A 27,092-nucleotide genomic window follows, 5' to 3' on the forward strand; every position below is an offset into this window, starting at 1 on the left:
AGTGATTGTATGTGTATGTATGTGTGTGTGTGTGTGAGTGACAGTGAGTGCGTTCATCCAAACACACGTCAAAAACCTGAACTATTCCTTTTCATCACCATAATAATTATTCTTGAAACTATTTGTGTGAATGTACTTTGTTCCTACTGTGGTGAAGCAGCTCCCCCTGCTGGAGTCAAGTCGTTACTGCAGTCTGCAGCTAAACCCTGACTTTACCGTTGACGTGTGTTATCTGATTGGAGCGCCCTCTGGTGGCCGACTGCAGTCCAGGTCATACAAAGAAATAAATAAATCCAGTGAGAGTTTGTCGTTTGTTCACAATCAACTTTATTGATCACTTATTGATTATTTACAGAAACAAATCAGCTGCAAATAACATCATCATCATTTCATGATCTCTTTTTAAACAAGACATTGTTGACAATCAGATTGTTTTCAATGTTTTGCATGAACACATTTAGGATTATACACTTACATACTGTTCATACAGCCCCTCAACCACACCCACCACCAGGACCAGCGTGCAAGTGTAGCCATGTATGTTTTTATTCTGTCTGTGTTTACAGAATAAAAAATGATCCTTCAATACCTACACACTGGAGACTCCTTTTTCCCCATTCCACGTGTGTAACATGACACAGGAACAGGAACCCACACTGAATGTACAAGTCCTGAAAAGATTTGCAGCATATCTGTCTCTAGTGTTAAGTTACATTTGGTAAAATCTCACACTGACACAATCAAATTATTTCCTGTTTATGTAACACTATGTCTATCAGTTATTATAAAGGGAAGCTTTATCGTGGGAGCTCTTATTGTGAAGGTTATTGTGTGTTGTGCGGGGATTGTCTGAAAAACATGGCGGAGTGAATAAAGAAGTTCTATACTGTTCTATATTGTTATTCTAACAACGATAAAGACCGCTACAGCATCGTACAAAAACGTGTTGGTGAATGTGACACATGATGTCAAAGATACAGTAAATCAACAATGAAGCCTGCAGGTGGGCTACCACTGATGAAACTGTGGCTGTAAATCTGCATGAGCTTGAGCCAAGTGGTATCGCTATATTATTGACCAGTTTACAAGGTTCAGTGTAGTGTAAACTTCCTTTACAATAAAACTCGGGAGACCGGAGCCAACGCGTACAGCAGAGTGCGTCCGTGCTTTTATTTTGAAAATAAAATCTCCAAGACAGTCTAGCTGCAGACCTGCACTGTCAGGACCCTTCGTTGCAGACCTGCACTGTGAGGTCTCCTGCGCTGTCAGGACCGGAAGTTGATTCGAAGCCTTTCAAAATAAAAGCGACCATACCGGAAGCACGTATTTTTCGTTCCCAATGTTTCTTGGATCTTTATTTTATGTTTACAATGTAAATATGTTTATGTGTATCCATGTGTTTAAAAAAACAAACAAACCTGTATATCTTTCCAGTTCAACTGTATAAGGTGAAAAAACTTAGGAAAATGTCAAGATAAAAAACGAACAAAATATATATATATATATATAAAAAAAGAAAATACAAAACGTTATGACCACTTCTAGGGTTATACTACAGATAATCAGTGCAAACTAGATGTACAGCTATTGTTATGATCCCCTATAAACATTATTAGCCTACTCAAAACATGCAATATTTTAATTTAATATAATTCACAAAAAGGACAGCTGTTAGTTTAGTCTGCACTACAAATTCATATTGAAACAATACATCTCTGTAAATACACCTTAATGTGTGATGGCATAATGCATCTACACTCCAACCTATTGCTGACTGTTCTTTGCTTCTATACCATTATTTATCATTGAAAATGTAGCCCCCTGCATTGCTGGATCCATTTACATATTGATTTACTTGTTTTTTTTATATAGGCATATCTTATGTTTGTTTGCAATTATAACACCTCATAATTCATTTAATAATTGCTTAATATTGTTTGTGCTACGTTCTTACCTTGTGCTGTTGGACCACATGGAGGGTGTGAGGGTTGATGATTTTAAATGAACTTAGCTTTGTGTATTCAAAGTGAATTACTGAATACCTAGTTAAATGACCCAGATAACCAATATCTTCTAAGCAGTTTTTTTTTTATGATTTTAATTATTAGTGTTTTAACAACAACAACAACAACATTTTTTTTCCACTCTTTGTAATCAGAGTACGCCAAGTACCCTCGTTTGTCCATAATCTCTTCACAGAAGAGCCACATATCTTCAATCTGGTAAAAAATAAATTTAAAAGGCTCAAGAATTAATTCTTTCTCTTCCTCATTCGGATCCATGGTGTCAAACAGCTGTCCAATTTCCTGCGCAGTCTCATCAGTTTGGGTGCTGTTCATGTTCAAATCTAAGGCATCTTCACTCTGGCTGCAAACAAGTGTTGTGGGATGTGTCTAACACTAATGTGTAACCCAGGCAGCTCAGTGTGTGAATGTGAGTGCGTGCGCGCGGCCGAGGCGCGACGCATGAGCGAGCCCGAAAAGCGGAAGACGGTTGTTGTTTTTGTTTACATTTTTCGGCGTGTGTGCGAGTGAATGAGTGGTAGAGACGGCGACCGGAGCAGAAAGGGAGAGAGTTTTACGATAACGTGCAATTAGCCAATAAACTGAACACTCTTCAGCCAACGAACGTCCTGTCATTTGTGTGCCACCACATACCAACTGCGGAGAAAAGTCTCGGGAGTTAACCCCGGAAAGGAACGCGAACTCCGGCCCTGGAGAATATAAATCTCCCCTGCGTTCCCCGACCACGGTCAGGAGACACAAGCAGGAAAGGTTAACACAAGTGTTGATTCGCCTGCACCCATTCCGCTGCAGCGTTCAACTTTCGGCGTAGTGCCGGTAGTTAAGATCGAAATATGCATCTCTAAGAGACAAATAATGTCATAATAAGTAAAACAAAAAATAAATGATATGATATAATTCAGTTTTCTTGGTCTTTGAGTAGGAAAATGGCACATTTAAGTGAGCACTATCATACGATAACAACGCTAAAAACTACCCAAAAGTCCAAAACCCGATTCTTTCAAATTAATATAACTTTACAGGACAATATATAGTGTGCAACATAACGTTCTAGTGAATAAATACTGTTTCTGTTTCTTCGTATGACGCAAAGTTGTTGTCACTTGACTGTTACCCACCTCGTCGTCTTCACACTTCACATGGGGAACGAAAAATACGTGCTTCAAGTATGCTAGCTTTTATTTTGAATATATGCTTCCGGTATGGCCGCCTTTATTTTGAAAGGCTTCGAATCAACTTCCGGTCCTGACAGCGCAGGAGACCTCACAGTGCAGGTCTGCAACGAAGGGTCCTGACAGTGCAGGTCTGCAGCTAGACCCCTCTCAAAATATTTGTATTTACGAAGTACACCATGGTGCTCTTTACTCATGGGGACGAGCTGAGGGGGCAGTCCATCGAGGACAAAGTCCAGGCCAGCTCATGACTGTACGAGCTGTTGTTCCGCTGCAGGTGGAGGTACCACATGTTTGACAACACTCAGACCAGAGACAAGCAGCAGGTCACAAAACTCCTCAACCAAATCGATGACATGGTTTTAAACAATGGAGGAGAACACTATTCCTCTGACTCATTCAGGACGAGGGAGGAGAGGAGCTGGTCACAGTGGTTCCCAGTCCTCCTGACCCTGATGAAGTGGGTGAGGGAAAGAGCAGTAATGAAGGTGATATGTGAGGGGGCAGCAAAGATCTACCCTGGGATGTGGCGGCGGGACAGTCCACGATTATCAGGAAGACAAATTGTAGGTCGAATATGAAGTGAAATCTTACAGAAATGATGTGACAGTGTTGAAATGTGTCCTTCATGTCCCACACTTGTGGGACACTTGTCCCTCACTGGAAGTATTAGCAACGATTAGAGTAACAGTTAGCCTCAAACGCTTCTTCAGGTCACGTGACTTCACCACAAATCAGTTGCAAAGGGCTGCAACTCACGATCGTCTTCATACATGATTAATCTGCAGATTGTTTTCTCGGTTAAAACTTGTTCGTGAAATGTCAGTAAATATCATCTAGTCTTTGTCAAACCTGGAAATGATGATGTTCTCCAACGTCAAAGAAGAAAACAGAAAATATTCACATTTAAGAAGCTGAACAATCACACAAACCGCTTTAGTTATTAGAAAATGAACACATACTCACTCACTCACTCACTGGATGAATCGATGCAGCTCTTAATTCAACAGTAGATTATTTCTTTCTATGCAGACAACACTTTGCTGTTTTTCTATATTCACAAAAATTAAAACAATTAAACAATAAAAACAAATTATTAATCGTTCAAACTAGTTAACGATTAATTTAGTAATCAATCAATAATGAATCATCACTGTGGCCTGACAGTTGTGTGTGTGATGTTTTGTTGTTATTAAAAGGAAATAAGCAGATGTCGACGTTGTGGTCACTGACTGTGCTGTGACTCACTTCCTGTTCCTCCCTGCATCAGCTGACCACATAATCTGTCACTGATCTTCTGCTGTGAAGCATCATTTGAATTCTCTGAGTTCCTACTCAGAGAGTTCCTCTCTGAGTAGCAGCCACATGGACTTTGGCTTGTCCCCAGATGGTTGCTGGTTTAAACCCTGGGACAGGTCAAGGCCTGGTTTGTCCCTGTCTCATTGGACCCTCTGCCATACAAACTGCATGAATGAGAGTTGTGTTATTGACACATTTTAATATCAGGGGGCTGACACAAATGTGTCCCAGTTTATCTTCATTCTTGTCTTCTAAGTGAAACACAACCTTTCAAACTGGTTTGGACGTTGTGTGCAGAAGGAAACGAGTTCTTACTCAGTTTCACATGAACAAACTGGAACAGTGTGTGGTCACAGGGGGCGGGGGGTTTTATTCTTCACTCGCGACAACACGCTTCACTATTTCACAGAGGGTGAGTGTCGCAGCCGAGGACACCGCCGCTCGCACAGGTATGACGCCGCGGGTCAGGTTCCACACCTGAGGTCAGGATACATGCGTTTACATTTGTAACATGGGTACTATAGAGACTCAGGGCCTGTTTTAGTCACGTATCATGTATTAAAGGTACAGTGTGTATAATTTTATTGTTCACCTCACTCTTGGCTGTGTGTGTTGAAGCTGTGTAGCCTTCAGTTAGCATGAAAACTATGTAGCCTTCAGTTAGCATAACAACTATGTATCCTTCAGTTACCATTAAAACTATGTAGCCTTCAGTTAGCATCAAAACTATGTAGCCTTCAGTTACCATTAAAACTATGTAGCCTTCAGTTAGCATCAAAACTATGTATCCTTCAGTTAGCATTAAAACTATGTAGCCTTCAGTAAGCATCAAAAGTCCACTGTGCGCTCCGTAACGACGTGACCCTGCCTCTGATATAGAGGTCAATGGTCAAATGTACTGTATAAACTGTGATTGACAGTTAAGTAGGCGTCGCCAGCAGAGCCGTGCAGCCATGTTGGTTCTGATCCAGTTATTCATGACGATGATGATGAAGAGTAAGGGTTAGTATAAACACAACATAAAATGAACACTATGACGAGTGAACCTACTCAGCAGCCTCTGTGTGACCTTTGACCCCAGCCGCCCCACAGATGGTCACCGTGGAGGCTCAGAGCGGCGACACTGTCCTGCTGCCCTTGGAGGGGCGGAGTTGGACGAGGGAGGATGTGGGCGACATCAGGTGGACTCACCGCCAGCTGGTGTTGTCGCTGAAGAACAACAGGACCACGTGTGAGCAACACAGACGCTGCGAGCTACTGAGCAACGGCTCACTGAGGTTCAGTCACGTTTGTGCTGAAGACGCAGGAAACTACAGCCTGCAGGTGTTTGATCCACATGGGACCAGACTGGTGCAGATCCACTTCCTGTTGAGGGTGGAGGAGGTCGAGTCCGAAAACCCTGGTGAGGGTCAAACCAATGTGTTGCTGCCCATCAGCTGCCTCTCCCTGCTCCTTCTGTTCTTCATCATCATCATCTTCATCGTGAGGAAGAGGACAAGGAGGACAACTGCAGGTGATCTGTCAGGTGTGTCACAGGTGTGTCAGAGATAATAATCTGATAATAATCTCTCGTTCTCAGAGCCAAAGGAGGAAGATGTTTATATGCCGATGTTTGGTAACCACAGCAACAAGAGGAAACAACTGGAGAAAGAGGAAGAGTCTTTGTATGGTAAGTGCACACACACACATACAGATGCCAACACATGCTAACACATGGTACTCTCTCCAGTTCCCTGTTATCCCTTGGTTTCCATGGAAACACCTCAGACGAAGGCTGAAGACGTTTATGTGTGAATATCGACCACAGCTCACCTGGACCAACACAAGGCATTTATTTTGGTGGCACTTCCTGTGGATGCCTGACACATGACCTGTCTTGAATTCATCAATCAAATGTTTATTATTCTAAATGATGATGTCACAGTCGAGATGAGAAGGAAAAATGACTTTTATTTGAGCCATGATGTTCACACTGTAGGGGGCATTGTCCGTGACACACAAACTTCCCCTAAAATAAAAGAGAAAACAAAACAAGAGATTTTTTCTTTTTATCACTCTGTTTTTCTTAAGATTCATCAGAACACGGTGATCTGCTCCTCCTCTTCCTCTTCTCTCGCCTCGTCCTCTGGTGTCTGCACAGAAGGAAGTCAATCAATCAATAATCAATCAATCAATATTCAATAAATAATCAATCAATAAATAATCTATTCATAACCAATCAATAATTAATCACGTGTGTAAGGTGAACGACTGTCTCTGAATAATCAGCAGATTTGAAGAGAATTTAAAATCATCACAACAGCATTTCTAATAATCCTGTGTGTGGGGGCGGAGCCTGAAACTCATCAATTAAAGAAGTACGTTATTCTGCAGGAGAACGAGTTCATCACATTCACACGTCACATTCATGTGTTCATGTTCCTCGACAGATGCCGTCAACTTCTGTCAAACTACCCAGTGTGACCTCACGTCCTGTGTCTGCCCTTTCAAATTAAAGCCATGCACAGTTGTGTTTACCAGGAACAGCAGAGTGTGGTGGATGATGAACTCTTTGGTGAGTCGCAGCAGATCCTGGTTCAGTGTGTGAAACAGAGTCGGGACTAGAACCAGAGCCAGATTCTGAGCCGACATCTTGTTCACTTGAGAGAACACTTGGATCCTGGGAACAAGAAATGATGTCATCTGATGATGTCATCACATAAACACGAACCACTGAAAAGTCTGTGTGTGTGTGTGTGTGTTACATGTAGAAGTGAGCAAACAGGGCACTGAGTGTAGCTCTGTTGTCGTCAGGGAGTTTCCGTAGTAACCGTTGGTATGCTTTAAACCTGGGCTGTTCATCTGAAATCACTGAGAAAGTATTGTTACACAAAGAACTACAGTACTGTGTAGTACTGTAGTTCTGGTACTGACCTGCAGCCTGCAGCCATGGCTGAACGTCAGGGATCAGACCTGGCTGCTGGCGGACATACTGTTTCAGGGCAGAGCCAGCATCTAACACGCCTTGTTCATCACTCTCCAAGAGGGCGGAGCTTGGTGAAGTTATCAGTGCCTCCACCAATCGGTTGACTTTGGCAGCTAATCCACAGCGTCGGTACACGCCCTCCACCTTCAAACCTGAGGGAGGAAGCACAAGACCCCAGCATGAACTCTGGGCCTCCACAAGAACCTTGGCCCCTTTAGGACCCAGATACCCGACAGGAACCTTGGCCCCTTCAGGACCCAGGTACCCCCACAAGAACCGGGGCCCCTGTAGGACCCAGATACCCCATAGGAACCTTGGCCCCTTTAGGACCCAGATACCCCACAGGAACCTGGGCCGTAACAGGAATCAAGGCCCTCCAAAAAACCTTGATCCCCCACATGAACCTGAGTCCTCACAAGAACCTGGGTTGTTTCAGGAACCTTGGCCCCCCAACAAGAACCCGGGCCCCTACAGCAACCTACATTTACATTAAAGCATTTAGCAGACACTTTTATCCAACCTGGACCCACATAGGAACCTTGGTCCCCAGCAGGAACTCTGGAACCCCATAGGAGCCTGGTGTCCCCACAGGGACCTGAGGACCACAGACCTTGCATTATTCTTCCTGCCAGATGCAGGAACACTGCAGCACCCCAGATCCCTGCAGGGCCAAAGTCCCGGAAGGACACTAAGCCACAAGGGGTCCTCAGAGTCTCACAGATAGTGGTTCACAACACAGTCTACAGTTTTCGGGAGGCAGTTCTGACCGTGTGCTGTGATGTGGGAGATGCAGCGTTGGATTGCGGGTGGAACTGAACCTCTGGATGCCACGGCCAGCACCGGGTACAGAGACTGACCAGTACCACGATGTGGATCTGAGCTCTGTTTATTCAGCGCTCTCTGCAGGTGCTTGAACCAGGTCTGACAGCTGTGCTGCTCCTCGAAACGCAAAGACACGCTCCTGACAAGACAAAGCAGACTCACAACCTGGAGGGACCTCAGCCAATCACAGGCCTTCTTCTGTATGTGTGTGTGTGTCACCTGTCCCTGGTTTCCATGGTGATGATGTTTTTTGATGAGTCAATTTCTGAAGAACACAGGAAATGAAAAATAGACAAACACATTTGTCCAATTCACACGCATTTTTTGTCAGAATGACATGATGCTACAGCAGTTAGCTTTTACCATGGCAACTGAGCGCCCTCAGTTCCATCCTCACGATCTGCTGTGAGCCTCTGTGGACGGGGTAAACACTGACGCCGTCCTCCCACAGCAACAACCAGGCATCAGACTGACTAGAGGCTCCGCCCACCTCCACCACACACACTTTACTGACAGCTGAGGCCCCGCACACTTCTGCATAAGACACGCCCCCTGGAAGAATCACCTAGAAAAAAGAACGGGCACTGACTGGTCGAGGACTGAGGACATGTGCTGACTTCCTGGTCCAGGACTGAGGACATGTCCTGACTTCCTGCCCCCACAGAGACAGGTTTACCTTCAGGATGTGGACCAGGTGAGTCATCAGAGTATCGCTGTCGTCAGCAGCACAGATCAGGTGATCGCCCAAGGTCACGACCTCAAACTGATGAGGCGGTCTGAGTTTACAGGAACAGGAAGTGACGAAACAGAATCACAAGGATCAGTGTGTCATGTGTATAAATACTGACCCAGTGTCTGTGGTGAAGACAGACAGCGCCTCCCGCAGGTCGAGGACGTCACATGCAGCAGAATCATTTTCTACAGAGAACAAGAAACGATCGTCCTCCAGTTTCCCATGAAGCTCCTCCTCCTCCTCACCTGACACACACACACACACACACACACACACACACACACACACACACACATAAAATAAATAAATCACAAGGAAGAAAATGATTCAAATAAATCAAAGCTGTTCTTACCTGAGGGGGTGGAGCCACGTCTCCTATTGGCTGACTGTGGCTGGTGAGGCGGGACTTCTGAGGAAACAACACAAAACACGTGTGTGTTACCTGTGTGTGTGTTTGTGTGTGTGCGTTACCTGTTTGTGTGTGTGCATGTGTTATCTGTTTGTGTGTGTGTGTTACCTGTTTGTGTGTGTGTGTTACCTGTTTGTGTGTGTGTGTTTTACCTGTTTGTGTGTGCGTGTGTTACCTGTATTTGTGTGTGTGTGTGTGTTACCTGTGTACTCGTTGAGACGCAGCAGCTCACTCTGCAGAGGTTGCCCCGCCCTCTCAGCCAGGATGATGGGGGAGAGAATCTGAAGGTCTGACTGACGCACCTGTGGACAGGTAACAGTCTGACTGTTACACCTGTCATCACTAAATAATCATGTCACCATGACAACGTGTCAACCAATCAGATCTGACCTTTGCTCCTGAGCAAATCAGAGACATCGTCTCTTCTATGTCATCACTGGAGACGACTTCTCTAAGTCTCTGAAACACACAGCGACATCGCCACAGCGTCATCGTCACAGCGACATCGTCACAGCGACATCGTCACAGCGACATCGTCACAGCGACATCGTCACAGCGACATCGTCACAGCGACATCGTCACAGCGACATCGTCACTGACTGTACAGGTGTAATTGATGTAATGAACTTGTCAAACCTGGTCCATCAGGGACTGAGTGGATGTCAGGGAGTGAACTCGTCTGTAGCACCCCCTGCTGTATTTATCCTGGATGAACTTTGACCTTTCCTCATCAGACGACTCAGGCAGCAGCTGCTCTGCTGCTGGCACCGCTGCAGCCCACACCTGATTGGCCAGTCGGTTACCGTAGATAACAAACAGCTGCAAGAGGGTGAACAGGTAAAAGCCCCATCTCTATCAGCCCCTTCCCCCCTCGTACCATTAGTTTAGCCCCCTCTCACCTGTATCAGTGGTTCAGTCCACACTTTGTTGTCCATCTTCAGACTTCGTACCTTGGACACGTTACTGCCCAGACTGCGATGCTGACCTGTTAGCACACTCTGTTAGCATCACTACCTTTTCTAATACACACACACACACACACACACACACAGGTAACACACACGCAGTCATTATGACTCATAACGTTGATATAAGTGAAATGGAACAGGGCCGAGGACGGTTCCATTTCACTACATCATTTAAATGATGATGAAAAAGAACAGGTGAGATGAGTGTGACTAATTACACAAAGCTCCTACCTGCACAGGCCTGACAGATGACCAGCAGCAGGTTAACCGACGCCCACTCAGGATTGGCTGAGCCACAGTCGCCACAAACCTTATTACAGGGGTTTTCCAAAATTCGCATCGCCACCTGGCTGCAGGACAGAGCACTGCGGATGGAGGCAGACAGACTGTCCAACCACACAGACAGGTCCTTCGAAGAGTCCACAGACAGGCTGCGAGGGGGTGAGACAGGAGAGCAGTGGTGAGACTGACAGACAGACAGTTGTGGTGTCAGACAGACAGTTGTGGTGACAGACCAACAGGTGTTGTGACAGACAGACAGACAGACAGGTTTGGTGACAGACAGACAGACAGGTGTTTACCTGAAGCTCTTGTACGGCGTGATGAGGTTAAATGAGTGTTTTCCCGCCGCTTTCACCGCCGCCACGTTCAGAGGAACAGAGAAGGAGGCCACGCCCAGCTGGAAGCCATCTTTGTTGGGGTAAATCCAGAGGTTGTGACCCCAGACGGCGGCGTACACTCGACTTCGTGACTCTTTGATGGTGATTGGTCCATGCAGCTCAGGGGGGGCGGGGCTTGACTGTCCACGTGATGCCAGCAGAGATGTGACCCAACCTTCCTGAATCTCTGACAGACGGAAAATAAAATCATGAGATCCGATGTTTAAACTCCAGTAAAAACTCAGTAGAAACAGTAAAAACTCAGTAATAACTCAGTTAAATCAGTAAAAACTCAGTAGAAACAGTAAAAACTCAGTTAAATCAGTAAAAACTCAGTAGAAACAGTAGAATACCGTCACTATGAGCCATGAAGTCATAATGTTTCTTCCTGAAATAAACAGAGAATCTTCGTTTATCTTGTTTCTTCACGTTGGTGATGGAGGAAACGTGAAAGAGCAGCTCACTGAACTGGTCCTGGTGAACAAAACAAACACACCCGTCACACAGAGCAACAACTGCTCCTGGTGAACAAAACAAACACACACCTAAATGCTGCTGAGTGTCCAGAGACATTGGCCGTTTCTCAATACTAAGCAAGTATGTACTTGCTTACTTGGGGAGTATATACTTGCCAAGTACGGGAGTACACAAGTATGTGGTTGTTTCTCAATACTCAAGTATGCAAGTATGTATGTATTGTTCTGCTGTTTGAATGGTGGCTGACGCCAAGTGCTGCAGCCTCATTACCGCCACCTACGGTGTTGATAAATGAACATATGAAATACCTTTAATAAATGCTATGTTGTTATTATTTTTACATTTTAAATATTTAACTTCATCTATTAATTTATTTCTATTAAAATATACAATACAAATAATACAATGTGGAAAATAGATATATTACAGCATTGTAGAGTAGTATATATATATATATATATATGATGTGTTCAAATATATACTACTCTACATAACTAATATATGCATATTATATTTAAATACAGATACAATGACCGTGCGACTTTAATATAAATCTAAAATTCAAAGTTAAAATAAATAAAACATTAACAATATACAAACTTTCAAACTGTCAGGTCAAAACGTTTCCATTAAAAACAAAATAACACGTCAACAACAAATCTATGGATCACACCGAGCATCTAATGACAGCGACGTCTGAGCCAGCGGATCATTTCATCTGGACAGGCCGAGGTAACGCTGCCCTCTGCTGGACACAGTGAGCGCCGAGCGTCCGCAGAGGTGGAGCTTATCACCTCCGACAAACATCGTCAGATCTTCATACACAAACCACATGTTTGAATTCTAAATGACTAATTTCTTGCCTCAAATGATGTTAAAACTTTGTTCCGGGACAAAGAAAATATTTATTTCAGATTTCTATTTCTATTATCTGCTGCTATGCTCCGCCGAAATGTATTCTGGGATACATGGCCATCCCAAGTACGCTTAAGTCACCTCTGAGGCATTCTTGGTAAAAATGGGCGGAGCGAGAACACTTCCGGGGTTTGAGAACCATCCTCGCTGTTCGCTTACTTGAGAATTGGAACAGCACTTGGAATGAGGCTGATGACGTTTTCACAAGTACGGGAGTACGCAAGTACGCACAAGTACGGATATTGAGAAACGGCCAAAGACTCACTGTGCGTTTCTTCCACAGCGACATCTGCTGGCCGTCGAATGTTGCCCACAGAACATTATGTCTGTTCATGAGAGAGAGAGAGAGAGAGAGAGAGAGAGAGAGAGAGAGAGAGAGAGGGTCAGCTGTTTTGATTACCCATCATGCATTTGTCTGATGATGTCACTGGCGTTGATACCTGAACCCCTTCCAGACGTCCAGCCAGCTGGACCGGGCCACCGCGTTCTGAGTGGCGGAGCTACCACTGCCCACCTTCTTCCTGGACACTCGAATTGTGGCCGCTCTGTAGGGTGAATGTCAATAACGTCTCAATCAATAAAGTTCAAATAGATTTGAATACTTTTTTCTTTTTCTTTTTTAAAGTGCACCTTGGGATCTTCTGTTGTACACGTTTTCCAGCTCTTCCTGATTGGCCAGGAGGACGAGGAGGGGGCGGGGCTGGCCTGGTGGGGATGATGCCCCCTGCAGGATAGATTGGGACACTGCAGCAGTGTTAGCAGCAGTGTTTGCAGCAGCAGAGACACCACGACAATACAACACGTTTACACTTACATCACTGCTGGCTCTCCTCCTATTGGTCCATCACCTGCAGGGGGGGGGGTAACTTCTGTATCCTCCTCCTCATTGGACGAGTCTGTTTCTGCTTCCTCCGCATCCCAACAAGCTAACACTGTCACGTACGGTGTTTCTCTGCCTGTAAAAAAACAGCGAGGATGAGTCTGTGTGTTTCTGTAGTTAACCTGTCTGTAATTAAAGGGGACATATTATGCAAAATCAACTTTTTAACCATTTTAATACTGATATTTGGGACTCTGGGGGCCCTACCAGTCGCCAAAGTGTGGAAAAACAATACTCAGTCATGTTTTCGTGGTTCCGCTTAGTGTAAGTATAGGCGATAAAACGCTCGATGTTGAATTCCCTGCGCTTATGACGTCAGCATGCGCATTTCACCGCGAATGTTACCGCCCCACCAGTACGTTTACTTCGCAAGCTCCACCTTAGCTCCACCTTGTCCCTGCGAGAGTGCAGGTGAGGGAGGAATAGCGATATTATGTCAACAAGGCGGGACAAGTGTGCTGTTGGTGGCTGCACAGTGGAGCACAGTGTTTTACAGAAGATTTTATATATGAAGCTAATGTGCCGGATAAAGTCAGCAATCGTGTGTTCGTGTGTTCGCACCACTTCACATCAGACTGCGACCAGCGGTTGCCGTATTTAGTCAGGGGACGTATTTCACCGACGTACAAACACACAAATTGTTAAGAAAAGATCACATAGAGCTCATAACTGACCATTCTGACACGTCCTAATTAAACATATTTGTTCAGTACGTCCTCCATGACCGGAGCACAGACTCAGTCTGATACAATCACATAAAGCAGCTGTTTATGCAGCTCGCTGCTGACGATCAGCGGTGCTACACTCTCTGTGTCTAAACAGCCTAAACAGCCTGAACCGCTGAATAAACTGTATGTTGCTGTATCAGATCGGAGGTGGTGAGGTCTCCGGAGCACAGTCTCCGGTCTGATACAGAAACATACAGTTTATTCAGCGCGCCGCTGGCGATCAGCGGTGGCGATCAGCTGATTGGTTATGAGCGATCAGCTGATCAGTTATGAGCTCTATGTGATCTTTTCTTAACAATTTGTGTGTTTGTACGTCGGTGAAATACGTCCCCTGACTAAATACGGCGACCGCTGGTCGCAGTCTGATGTGAAGTGGTGCGAACACACGAACACACGATCTGATACAGCAACATACAGTTTATTCAGCTTACACGGTGATCGCCACCGCTGATCGCCAGCTCGCCGGAGCACCGGAGCTGGTCAGCGGTGGTGAGGTCTCCGGAGCACAGTCTCCGGTCTGATACAGCAACATACAGTTTATTGAGCGCGCCGCTGGCGATCCGCGGTGGCGATCAGCGGTGCTGCACTCTCTGTGTCACCGCTGATCTTCTGTTCCTAAGTGTTTTTAACTGATTTACAGTTGGACAGTGTTTGGCTCGATCCTTATGTAGGACGTCTCTTCCTGTGACGGCACTCTCGCTGACATGTTGATATTGTCAGAGAGCTAGTGGAGGGAGGGGGAGACGAATAGAGCTGTAAAGCCCTGTAAAGAGGACAAATCAGAAACCCCCTGGAAGAAGTGGGTGTGTGTTTGCCTGTGTCTCATTTGCATATAAAGGGACCATGCACGAAAACCGAGCGTTCTGAAAGGGGCGGGTTTAGCAGGGTTATTGAACTACTATGATTCTTCATCCTTATGGTATTTTGACAAAAGCATGTCACTGACATGTTCATTAGGACACCAGGGAACTATTTTAATGGGGGAAATAGGGTATAATATGTCCACTTTAAGTTAGTTTTACAGTTTACCTGCCTGTAGTGTACCTGTCTGTAGTTTAGTTTTAGAGTTTACTTGTCTGTAGTTTACCTGTCTGTAGCTTAGATAGTTTTACAGTTTACATGTCTGTAGCTTAGTAAGTTTTAGAGTTTTCATGTCTGTAGTTTACCTGTCTGTAGTTTAGTTAGTTTTACAGTTTACCTGTCTGTAGTTTAGGTAGTTTACAGTTAATTTGTCTGTAGTTTAGTTAGTTTTACAGTTAACTTGTCTGTAGTTTACTGTCTGTAGTTTAGTTAGTTTTACAGTTTACCTGTCTGTAGTTTAGTTAGTTTTACAGTTAATTTGTCTGTAGTTTAGTTAGTTTTATAGTTAACTTGTCTGTAGTTTACCTGTCTGTAGTTTAGTTAGTTTTACAGTTTACCTGTCTGTAGTTTAGTTAGTTTTACAGTTAACTTGTCTGTAGTTTAGTTAGTTTTACAATTGACCTGCCTGTAGTTTAGTTATTGTTACAGTTTACCTGTCTGTAGTTTAGATAGTTTTATAGTTGACCTGTCTGTAGTTTAGTTAGTTTTACAGTTTACCTGTCTGTAGTTTAGTTATATTTATAGTTGACCTGTCTGTAGTTTAGTTAGTTTTACAGTTTACCTGGGGGTGGAGTCATGATCGCAATGGTCGCAAGTTCGACTCCACCCCTGGCTGATTGTACTCAATTCCATTGTAAGTCGCTTTGGATAAAAGCGTCCACTAAATGACATGTAATGTAATGTACCTGTCTTTAGTTTTACAGTTTACCTGTCTGTAGTTTAGTTAGTTTTACAGTTTACCTGTCTGTAGTTTAGGTAGTTTACAGTTAATTTGTCTGTAGTTTAGTTAGTTTTACAGTTAACTTGTCTGTAGTTTACCTGTCTGTAGTTTAGTTAGTTTTACAGTTTACCTGTCTGTAGTTTAGGTATTTAAAGCTAATTTGTTCGTAGTTTAGTTAGTTTTTACAGTTAACTTGTCTGTAGTTTAATGCCTGTAGTTTAGTTATTTTACAGTTTACTTCTTGTTCGTAGTTTAGTTAGTTTTACAGCTTACCTGCCTGTGGTGAAGCCTGAAGTTAGTCTTACAGTTTACCTGTCTGTAGTTTAGTTAGTTTTACAGTTTACCTGTCTGTAGTTTACCTGTCGGCAGTTTATTTAGTTTTACAGTTTACATGTCTGCAGTTTAGTTAGTTTTATAGTTAACCTGACTGTAGTTTAGCTTTAGAGTTTACATGTCTGCAGTTTAGTTTTACAGTTTACATGTATGTAGTTTAGTTTTATAGTTAACCTGTCTGTATTTTTGAAGTTTTGTTGTGCTTACCTGTTCGTAGTTTAGCTTTTAAAGTAAACTTGTCTAGTTTAGTTGTTTTGGTTAGGCTTTACCTTGTCTGCAGTTTAGCAGTTTTAGTGCTGACATGTCTGCAGTTTATTAGTTTTATAGTTAACCTGTCTGTAGTTTAGCTTTTAGAGCTTCATGCTGTCTGCAGTTTATTTTTACAGTTTACATGTCTGTAGTTTAGTTTTATATTTAACCTGTCTGTAGTTTAGATTTAAGGTGCTTACATGTTCAGAAGCTTAGCTTGTTTTACAGTTTACATGTTCAGTTGAGTTTGTTTTTACAGTTTACATGCGTCTGTTTAGCTTACATATCTGTAGTTTGGTTTTACAGTTTACGTGTCTGTAGTTTAGTTTTACAGTTTACATGTCTCTAGTTTAGTTAGTTTTACAGTTTACGTGTTTGTAGTTTAGTTTTACAGTTTACATGTCTGTAGTTTAGTTAGCTTCATAGTTACCCTGTCTGTTGGTGTGTGTGTCTGTACCTTCATCAATAGCTCCCTCTGCTGGTGGTAATGTGACTCCTGCAGCTGGGTCTAATGATGACATCACCAGCTGTGAGAGCGCTCCGACATCTACACAGAAACACAGTCAACATTCTCAGCCAATCAGGAGCCAGCACATGTCACATTGATTGGCCCCCACAGGGCCAATCAGTGCTGTGTTGTTAGTTTTACAATTTACCTGTCCTTGGCGGTGATGGTGGGTGGGGCTTGTCAGCAAAGGGGGGTGGAGCAGAAGGGTTACCCACACTGCTAATGAACCCGGCTAGACTGGGCATGTTAGCTAATGAGCTAAAAATGCTGTCTAAGCTTGCAGCACCTGTGTTAGCAGCAGGTGTGGATGTGGAGAAGGGGGCGGGGCTTACTGTGGCAGCAGGCTTAGCCATGGCATTAGCACTGCCTGCTAAGCTAGGTATGTGTGTGGCGATGCTGTTAGCCATGCTGTCGATGGAAGGAGGGGCTGAGGGGGCTGGAGGGGCAGAGCCATTAATGGTGCCAGCGATCCCAGCCAATGACGGGATTTTGGCGGCAATGATGTCAGTGACACCGGCAAGAGTTGGGAGGGCGGTGCCATTGTCCAAACCCAAGGGAGGAGCAAGAGGTGGGGCATCTTTACCTGAGGAGGAGGAGACTTTGACAGTAAAGTTTCCAGATGATGTCATCAGTCAAACTGGTTTGAGTTTGTTTCTGCCACAAACCGGTTTGACTGTTCCAACAACAACAACACCACAGTCAGAGTTTACCTGTGCTCAGGTGAGCATCAGCACAAATAGCAGCCAGATTCTCACTCACGTCTCTGAAACAGCAAACAGCAAGTACATGAGGACAAGTGTAGCGCCCTCTGCAGGAGCCTCAAACAAACAACAGAGCCACAACATTCCCATCAAGTCAGATCTGCCCCCTGCTGGTGAAAATTCTGATAAAAATAAACAGTTACATTGTTGAACTTTAAAGGGTTAGTCCATACATTTACAGGTGCACTGACCGGTCAGAGGAGGCGGAGCTTAGACTGTCCCTCTTGTAACGAGCGCGAGGTTTGGGGACAGGTGGAGACGGAGTAGGAGGAGCCATCTGGACGACACTACGAGACATTGGTTTGCCCAAGCAACTAGTTAGTTTTACAGTTTACCTGTCTGTAGTTTAGTTAGTTTACATGTCTGTAGTTTAGTTTTATAGTTTACCTGTCTGTAGTTTAGTTAGTTTACATGTCTGTAGTTTAGTTAGTTTTACAGTTTACCTGTCAGTAGTTTAGTTTTATAGTTTACCCGTCTTTAGTTTAGTTAGTTTACCTGTCTGTAGTTTAGCTGCTTTCTTATAGTTTACCTGTTCGTCGCTTAGTTTAGTAGTTTGGCCTGTCCGTAGTTTGTGTCTGTAGTTTACCTGTATGTAGCTTGAAGCTAGTTTAGTAGCCTACCTGTCTGTAGTCTGAAGTTTCAGAAGCCTACCAGTCTGTACTTAGTTTACCTGTCTTTAGCTAGCAGTTTACCAGTCTGTAGCGCCAGCAGTTTAGAGCTTACCAAATTGTATAGTTAGTTTAGTAGTTTCAGTCTGTAGCTTACCTGTCTGTAGTTTAGTTTAGGAGTTTACCAGTCTGTATAGTTAGTTTAGTAGTTTACCAGTCTATAGTTTAGTTTAGTAGTTTACCTGTCTGTAGTTTAGTTTAGTAGTTTACCTCTCTGTAGTTTAGTAGTTTACCTCTCTGTAGTTTACCAGTCTGTAGTTTAGTTAGTTTAGTAGTTTAACTGTCAATGAACGTACCTGTGGCTGTGCTGTGTCGTCGTCTGTGTCGTTCCTGGTTCACGTGTTGTTCAAGGTTTACTTTCACTCATAAAAATGTCACTGTTAAATTTTCTGAGTGTTGGTGTGAGGATACACTGTAAAACTCAACCTGTGTGTGTGTGTTCAGGAACCTGATTTATATGTGAATTTGTAAACCACTCACTCTCCCACACCAAAGCCCACAGATAAAATAAGTGATTTTAGCTGCTGCTCCTCTGCTGCCTCGTGTGGTTACTTTGTGTCACTGAGGTCAAACTGAACAAAGGCTTTCAGACACTGAAGTGACAAAATAAGACACTGAAACGTGCTGTGATGTTAAAATCACTGATTTTCTCTGTGGACTTTGGTGTGGCAGAGTGAGTGGCAAGTCTAATGAGCTCACAGTGAGATAAAGACATAGATTTCATGAACCCAGTTTGGTTACGTGTCTCACGTAGACAAAAGACTCAAAAATCTCTTTGACTCCAGCTGTTTTAACGAGAATGTTTTTACAGTGAACTCAGAGAAATGTTACTGGTTCAACCTGCTGCAGGAATGTAGGTGTGTGTGCATGTGTTTAAACAGACAGAACTTTTTTTTCACTGGCTGAGAGTTTGTTTCTGCTCTTTTCGTTACTTTTTAATGTTTTCCACAGACAGTGTCCACATGTCCCAATGCTCCAAATATCCTGTAAATTCCACACACACACACACACACACTGTCTGAAGTGAAACTGTCTTTGAGCTGCAGCTGTTTGTTTGGCGCCACCTGCTGACCACAGCACAACAGTGTCTTAACTGCAGCAGGCAGCAGATGGCGCTGAACAAACAGCTGCAGGGGACAGTGATGTCAGAGGACAGCGTCTCATCGCTGAAGACGAGCAGATGGACATAAGCTCAGGTCCTGACCAGCAGCTTTGACTAAACGTCCTCACTTTGACTAATCGTCCTCACTTTGTCTCAACGTCCTCACTTTGTCTCAACGTCCTCACTTTGACTAAACGCCCTCACTTTGACTAAATGTCCTCCAAACACTGGGTGCAGATTAGTTTGTTGTGTTTGTTTTTAGTTGTTATTCTTATAAATTACAATGACGAGGACATTTAGAGGACATTATTGCACAAGTTTAGAGAGAACACACACACACTGCTGACAGTCAGAAAAGTGTCTTCCATCTGTTTCCTCAGTTCATGACTTCCTCTATGTTGTCCCGCACTCGTCCAACATTTGAAAAACACTCAGAAAAGTGCAGTCAACTCGTTTATAAAACACAGAGAAGAGGAAGCCGACGCCATCCAAAATCCAGGCGATGAAGACACTTGATACAGTTTTGTCCTCACTTATGTCACAGAGGGACAGAACGTGTCAGGTGATGTGGACAACAGAACAAAGTCAGTCACATATAGATGTGGAAATAAATATATAAACATGACAGTGTTAGTCATAGTTATTCTTGTTAAATACACATTGATCAGTCCTCGTCATAAATGTCAAACATTCATGGATTTATAAATTTCAGTGAGCACATGTTTGTGTGTGTGAGTGTTTTAGTTCACTTTGTTTACAACAGACAAAATAAAATAAAAACCACAGAGAATACTCAAAAATGCACAACCCGGCACAAATGTTTAACGACAAGGAGGAAAAAAGATAAAATATGTGAGAAATGAACACATTTGTCGTCATATCATCACAAATAATCCAAATCCTTTGGGATTATCAGGAATAATCCACAGTGGACACAGGAAACTGACTCCAGGGGCCTGTTTCAGAAAGCAGCTTTAGTGAAAACTCTGAGTAAGGGGTCGCGGGACGGACGCTTGCGCGTGCCTCAGAGCACAGATTGTAGCATATTTCCACTGGCTCTACTTGCCTTGGCACGACACGACTCGGTTTAGGTTGCATCTCCACTACAGTAAATTAAAAAGTACAAACTCAACACATCCATTATTACAAGCCTGTACGTCTATTTGTCTTAGGTCAGCATATATCAAATCCAACCTCCACACACGCATCAAATCTTAATCAAATCATTCAAAAAACAATATTTCGCCAATATTTTAGAGACGCCCCCAAAATCTCACAAATCATGTTTCCGGGGGAGCTCATGTGTCATTAAGCGCATAGTTCACAGCTGCACTGCGACTGTGTGCACATGTTGTTTTACTGTGTGTTACTGTAGGCTCATCACCACTGTAGACTCTCTCTGGTACTGTAGACATCATGTTGTGAAATGTTCCTGTCATAGACCACTGATCATGATGGAGATTATAGCTGATGCCAATATTTCTGATGCATTTCAGTGACTGTGTTTATATTTACACGTAGAAATATAGACATGAAATAGCGTTGAGCAAAATGTTTTAATGTAAAATAGAGTCAAAAAAGTGAGTCAGTTTGAACATTGACTCGAGTTGGACTTTCTAATTATAGGTCCATAAGTAAACTCTCAGTTTGATCCATATTCTCATCTTCAGTTTGTGTCTCGTCAGGTTACAGCTGAATAAATATCAAATCAAATGTAACATAATGGTCGGACTGCAGCATTTCTGCTCAACTGGATTAAAACGGAGGCTGTGCTCATTGTTTACCCGTTGCCATGGTGAATCATAGTAGCAGAGCTCCATTGATGATGGCTTTTTTCATTCCCAACGCACACGCTTTACTCAGAGTTGATTGAACTAATGCTGATCAGCTCAGAGTTGGCCAACCTAGAGTTAAGGTTTTAACTGAGAGTTTGTTGATCCTGCTTTCTGAAACAGGGGGGTATTCCATCAAGCAGGCTAAAGGCAAAGCCAAGCTTAAATGGCCAAGTCTGGCTAATATGAGTGAGAGTTCGGTTCCATCAAAGAGGCTGAGATTAACCCCAACTCAGTAACCATGGAAACTATGACTCTGGCTAAGCCTCAACCATGGCTAAGCCATAACTGTGGCTCAGGTTTCCGTTCCATCAATCTGAGCCTCAACCCTGTTCCACCAAGGTGGCTAATGTGAATGCCAGCCATGTAACCATGGTAACTTATGCTGCCGGACAAACCTGGTCTGTAGCAGGCTAAAAGTGAAGCTTAGCACCATCTATGATCAAAGAATGTCCAATAGACAGAAACAGAGACACACAACTGTCATGGAATGATAAAAGAATATGTAAAACATAAAATATATAACAAAATGTATTCAAGAAATTATATATTATCTATAAGTTCATTAAATAACATTATCACCAAAATAAAATATAAGACACAAATAAGACACAAATAAATACAAAATTAAACTAATTAGCAAAAAAATATAATAAAAGGAAATTTAAAGAGATCATCATTCTTTTGATGTAACAAGGGTTAGGGCCTCCGATTAATAGGAGATAGATGATTGATTTGCTGTCACCTGCATTCACTTACTGTAATAGGGGTCCTCGTCTCCATTGAATTGCTTGATTTGCTTAATGATTCTAGAAGAAAAAATATTTTTTACAATCAATAGATCTGTCATATGATTATTTCCTATACATTACATTACATTACATGTCATTTAGCAGACGCTTTTATCCAAAGCGACTTACAAAAGTGCATTTAAACATTTGTGTACAAATAAGAGCTAGAAGTAAGTAAGAGCTTCAAGTAGATCAAACGATGAAGTGCTAGTCATAAGTGCGTAAGTTAGTCGGTGTCGGAAGATGTGGAGGCTTTCAGCTGTTCGGATGTCGATGGGGAGATCGTTCCACCATTTGGGAGCGATTACAGTGAACAGTCTCGAGTTCTGCGAGTGCCTCTGATCCTCTCAGTGAGGGGGCAGCGAGCCGGTTTGTCGATGCAGAGCGGAGTGGGCGGGCTGGGGTGTAGGTTTTGATCATGTCCTGGATGTAGGCTGGACCGGATCCGTTTGTAGCATGGAACGCAAGCACTAGAGTCTTGAAGCGGATGCGAGCAGCTACAGGAAGCCAGTGAAGGGAGCGGAGGAGCGGTGTAGTGTGGGAGAATTTTGGTAAGTTGAAGACCAGTCGAGCTGCTGCATTCTGGATGAGTTGCAGAGGTCGTATGGCACATGCAGGAAGACCAGCCAGGAGGGAGTTGCAGTAATCCAAGCGTGAGATGACAAGAGCCTGGACCAGAACCTGTGCCGCCTTCTGGGTTAGAAGAGGCCGTATCCTTCGGATGTTGTGCAACATGTATCTGCAAGATCTAGCTGTTGCAGCAATGTTGGCAGTGAGGGAGAGATGGTCATCAAGTGTCACACCCAGGTTCCTTGCGGTATGAGAAGGAGTTACCACAGAGTTGTCGAGGGTGATGGTTAGGTCTGTGGTGGGAGAGCTTTTTCCTGGGAGAAAAAGAAATTAGTCTTGTCGAGATTGAGTTTCAGATGATGGCCAGACATCCACTGAGAGATGTCAGTCAGACAAGCGGTGATCCGTTCTGCTACCTGTGTGTCGGAGCTGGGAAAAGAGAGAATGAGTTGGGTGTCATCGGCGTAGCTGTGATAGGAAAAACCATGAGAGCGAATAACCGAACCAAGAGAGTTGGTGTATAGAGAGAAGAGGAGAGGGCCCAAGACAGAACCCTGAGGGACCCCAGTAGCTAGAGGACAGGGTTCCGACACGGATCCTCTCCAGGTTACTCTGTATGTTCGGTTTTGAAGATAGGACGAGAGTAGGGTAAGTGCAGAGCCTGAGACACCTAGTTCTTGAAGGGAGAAAGTAAGGATCTGGTGGTTACCTGTGTCAAACGCTGCAGAAAGGTCCAAGAGGATGAGCACAGAGGAGAGAGAGGCAGCCCTGGCAGTGTGGAGTTGCTCAGTGACAGCAAGAAGTGCAGTTTCGGTCGAGTGACCTGCTTTAAAACCAGACTGAAGAGGATCAAGAAAGTTGTTCCGGTGAAGGTAGGATGAGAAGGTAGAATGATAACCAACATTGCATTTCTTCATGTAATAATCCACCATCAATTGTATGATAAATGTGATGAGTCATGTAAAATACGTTGATTAAATGTAGCCTATTATTATCAAAAATGTAGGCAAGGCAACTTTATATAGTACATTTTAGCACAAGGTGATTCAAAGTGCTTTACATAAAATAAGATGAAAATACAACAATTCAACATGTAGCATGTGGGACAAAATACAGAAGTAGCACAAATACAGCATGTAAAAATGACAGGCTTAAATGAAAATGATATCAATTCTATACAATTGGCCATGCAGGAAATAAATGAAAGCTATCCCATTGATTTGCATAACAATCAGTTGATAAATGTGATAAATATCACGTTCTAACATTACTACTAGGGCTGCCAAATGATCAAATATGGAGAATTTCACATAAATTGCAGTGAAACAATAATGCTATTTTAATTATGTTCATATGAATGTTACTTATTAGGGCTGTCTTTTTATTCTTTTGGGATTTTCCTTTTCATTTTAGGGATTTGGTTGCATTAATAGGTCCACATAATTGATTAGTTTAAAACAAAAACCATCAAGAAATCAATTGGTAGATTATTGTCAACATATATATTGTCCCTTTGATGGAGGATTTATATAACATGATGATGCTGAAATACTTCATTTTCTTTGTCACTTACGCATTCAGCCTGTCGGCAATATTCTGCCACGCCACATCCCTGGCTTTATTGATTGCTGTGGTATTGCCCTTCTTTGGGATTATGTGGCTGTAGTCCTCATATACCTCCATGAGGAGAACATCTCTGCACGCTCGTTTCCCTTGCTTTTCGGCATTTTTCACAGTTTCCGTGCTCGACTAGAATGGGCTTTTTATTTTCCCTGTGGGCGTGCACAAGTTGAGGCTTAACAGTTGAGGCTTGACTAAGCGTCAGGTGGAGCCAGTTGATTTCACTTGATGGAACGACTTGGAGCTAGATTGGGAGGTGGAGCTTAGTCAAGCTTCAAGCTTACACCTAAGTCTGGCAATTCTTAGCTACGTTGATGGAATACCCCCCAGGCCCCAGGAGTATTTTTATTGACAAACAAGCTTACATACAACATCTTCCTCACCAGTATATCATTATACAAAGATTATGAACCCAATTATAAATGATGAAATAAATACTTTGTCGTTTCTTTATTTGTTTTACATCAGTAACAATTTTCTACCTCAAGATCAAATCTCTTTCTAATGAAGTCGTTGGAAGGATAAATGTCATTTAGAGTTTTGAAGTGGACTTCCTTATATTTTGGGGGAATGGGAAACAAAAATGTTGTTCTGATAGCTGAAATCTCAGATTTAAGTATTGTCTTATTGTTACACTTCTTGTCTCACAAATCCACACTATCTACTCTAATCTCGTGTAATCTTGGTGTTTGTTTTCCAATCCAATCCAATCTTCCATAAACATAGATTTCCTTCTGTTCAAAATAACTCTGCTGTTCCACAGCAGAACATTAAGGACTAAAATTATGTTTAAAAGCCAATTTCCACTTTAACTGACTCCAGGAGTCAGCAGCAGCAGCAGCGCTTGACACAAAATGGCGCCCAAGCGCGGGAAACGCGTCTCGTTTACAAGTGAATAAAACGTCCGGAACGACCTCAGAAACACACGTTAACACACGTTGCCCGGAAAACAAACGTTTACGGTTCTTTAAACGTCCACTGACCTGAATTACGGAGCTCAAAGAGGAGAAAACGAGGCCACGGCGAGTCCAGTTTGTGTCTGAGGCGAGGGAAGCGGAAGCCAGTGCTCTCTTTTACTCGCCCCCGGAACAAAACGAGTGAAAACAAACGTTCCCGCTCGCAAACGCTAAAAATTTAAACGTGGCGTAAAAACAAAATAATAATAATAACACGTCTGATATTTAACCATAAAGTAATGTTGTCACGGTGTTTTATTTTATTTTATTCACACATTTGTCAAAAAAAAGCAGAGTTAATTTGAAACAGTTTAACAAAGGGATTCCAAGATGGCTGCCACTCATCCAAACACTGCCACTACAATTTAAAGGAGACATATTATACCCTATTTCTCCAATAGTTCCCTGGTGTCCTAATGAAGCATCATAGCAGTTCAATAACCCTGCCAAAACCGCCCCTTTCAGAACGCTCGGTTTTGTGCATCGTCCCTTTATATGCAAATGAGACACAGGCAAACACACACCCACTTCTTCCAGGGGGTTTCTGATTTGTCCTTTTTACTGCGCTCACTCGCTCAGCTCCTGTTCCCTCCGCTCCATTCCTCTCCCCCTCCCTCCACTAGTTCTCTGACAATATCAACATGGCAGCATGCACGGAAAACAGCGTGAGTGCCATCACAGGAAGAGACGTCCGACACAAAGATCGAGCCGAACGCTGCCGAATTGTAAATCAGTTAAAATTACTTAGGGACAGCACCTCTGATCGCCAGCGGCGAGCTGCATAAACTGCCGCTGTATGTGACTGTATCAGACTGAGTCTGTGCTCTGGTCATGGAGGACGTACTTAACAAATATTTTTAATTAGGACGTGTCAGAATGGTCAGTTATGAGCTCTATTTGACCTTTTCTTAAAAATGTGTATGTTTATGTACGTCGGTGAAATACGTTTGCTGACTAAATACGGCGACCGCTGGCTGCAGTCTGATGTGAAGTGGTGCGAACACACAAACACACGTTTGCTGACTTTATCGGCACATTAGCTTCATATATAAAATCCTCTGAGGCTGGAAGTTTGTGTAAAACACTGTGCTCCACTGTGCAGCCACCAACAGCACACTTGTCCCTCCACGTTGACATAAAACCGCTCTTCCTCCCTCGCCTGCACTCTCGCTCACTGGTGGGGTGGTAACACTTGCGGTGAAATGTGCATGCCGCCGTCATAAGCGCAGGGAATTCAACATCGTGTGTTTTATCGCCTATACTTACACTGAGGGGGACCACGAAAACATGACTGAGTATTCTTTTTCCACACTTAAATTAAAAAAGAAAAGTGTGTTAACATACTTTATTATGAAATATGATATACAAATAGAAATAGAAATAATAATAATGCATAGAATCCCCACGTTACGACTGTTAAATTTCATTTCTCTGATGTAATATTAATTCTAAAAATGAAGACACTACAAACCGTAGTGACGGCTTACGGAGTTAAACGTGTCTGCATCTACAGCGCTCATCACCCCCTGCTGGACGCCAGCAGTCTCACTGTCTTCACCGTGGCGATTCTGCGAGGTCACATGGTCACAGCAGCTCCAGGGCGTGATAATGGGCGTGGCCACGTGGTTGTGGTTTGAGAGGAAGTTTTCAGTTTCAGTCAAAATTCACTCTGACTTCAACTTAACAACATCAGAGAGAGGGAGAGAGAGAGAGAGAGAGAGAGATGCTGGTCTATTCACTGCTCTGTCGATCTCACTGATTTTTAAATAAAGTTTGTGTCGAATGAAAAAAACTCAGTTGTACTGTTTGTGTTTCCCAGTGTAAACTGGCTGTTATTCCCTCTCTGTCCA

General features: G+C 43.3%; 2 protein-coding genes across 6 annotated transcripts; one reads left to right on the forward strand and one right to left on the reverse strand.

Moving 5' to 3' along the window:
• Window positions 1-4,285: 4,285 nt before the first annotated feature.
• LOC122779886 lies at window positions 4,286-6,526 on the forward strand. Of its 3 annotated transcripts, none has more exons than XM_044042547.1 (5): window positions 4,286-4,977; window positions 5,416-5,497; window positions 5,577-6,008; window positions 6,075-6,164; window positions 6,225-6,526. In XM_044042547.1, the coding sequence occupies exons 2-5, from the start codon at window positions 5,449-5,451 to the stop codon at window positions 6,287-6,289; spliced, it is 636 nt and encodes a 211-aa protein (XP_043898482.1). In that variant the 5' UTR covers window positions 4,286-4,977; window positions 5,416-5,448; the 3' UTR covers window positions 6,290-6,526. The 3 variants fall into 3 exon arrangements, with proteins under 3 accessions (XP_043898482.1, XP_043898481.1, XP_043898483.1); XM_044042546.1 differs by having other exon boundaries at window positions 4,286-4,944; XM_044042548.1 differs by having other exon boundaries at window positions 4,286-5,491.
• Window positions 6,426-18,800, reverse strand: LOC122779885 (arf-GAP with Rho-GAP domain, ANK repeat and PH domain-containing protein 1). Of its 3 annotated transcripts, none has more exons than XM_044042544.1 (25): window positions 18,668-18,800; window positions 17,895-17,990; window positions 17,653-17,705; window positions 17,091-17,525; window positions 16,892-16,981; window positions 13,258-13,399; window positions 13,074-13,187; window positions 12,884-12,988; window positions 12,709-12,769; window positions 11,405-11,525; window positions 10,974-11,238; window positions 10,624-10,823; window positions 10,324-10,409; window positions 10,061-10,243; window positions 9,815-9,883; window positions 9,627-9,726; window positions 9,368-9,424; window positions 9,131-9,260; window positions 8,959-9,058; window positions 8,646-8,847; window positions 8,502-8,547; window positions 8,228-8,421; window positions 7,240-7,612; window positions 7,013-7,154; window positions 6,426-6,627 (listed from the first exon to the last, which is right to left on the reverse strand). In XM_044042544.1, the coding sequence occupies exons 2-25, from the start codon at window positions 17,978-17,980 to the stop codon at window positions 6,571-6,573; spliced, it is 3,411 nt and encodes a 1,136-aa protein (XP_043898479.1). In that variant the 5' UTR covers window positions 17,981-17,990; window positions 18,668-18,800; the 3' UTR covers window positions 6,426-6,570. The 3 variants fall into 3 exon arrangements, with proteins under 3 accessions (XP_043898479.1, XP_043898480.1, XP_043898478.1); XM_044042545.1 differs by lacking the exon at window positions 18,668-18,800 and having other exon boundaries at window positions 7,240-7,345; window positions 7,409-7,612; window positions 17,895-18,067; XM_044042543.1 differs by lacking the exon at window positions 18,668-18,800 and having other exon boundaries at window positions 17,895-18,068.
• Between the last annotated feature and the right edge of the window lie 8,292 nt (window positions 18,801-27,092).

Source organism: Solea senegalensis, linkage group LG13, assembly GCF_019176455.1.
Source record: "Solea senegalensis isolate Sse05_10M linkage group LG13, IFAPA_SoseM_1, whole genome shotgun sequence".
Taxonomy (NCBI): Eukaryota; Metazoa; Chordata; class Actinopteri; order Pleuronectiformes; family Soleidae; genus Solea; species Solea senegalensis.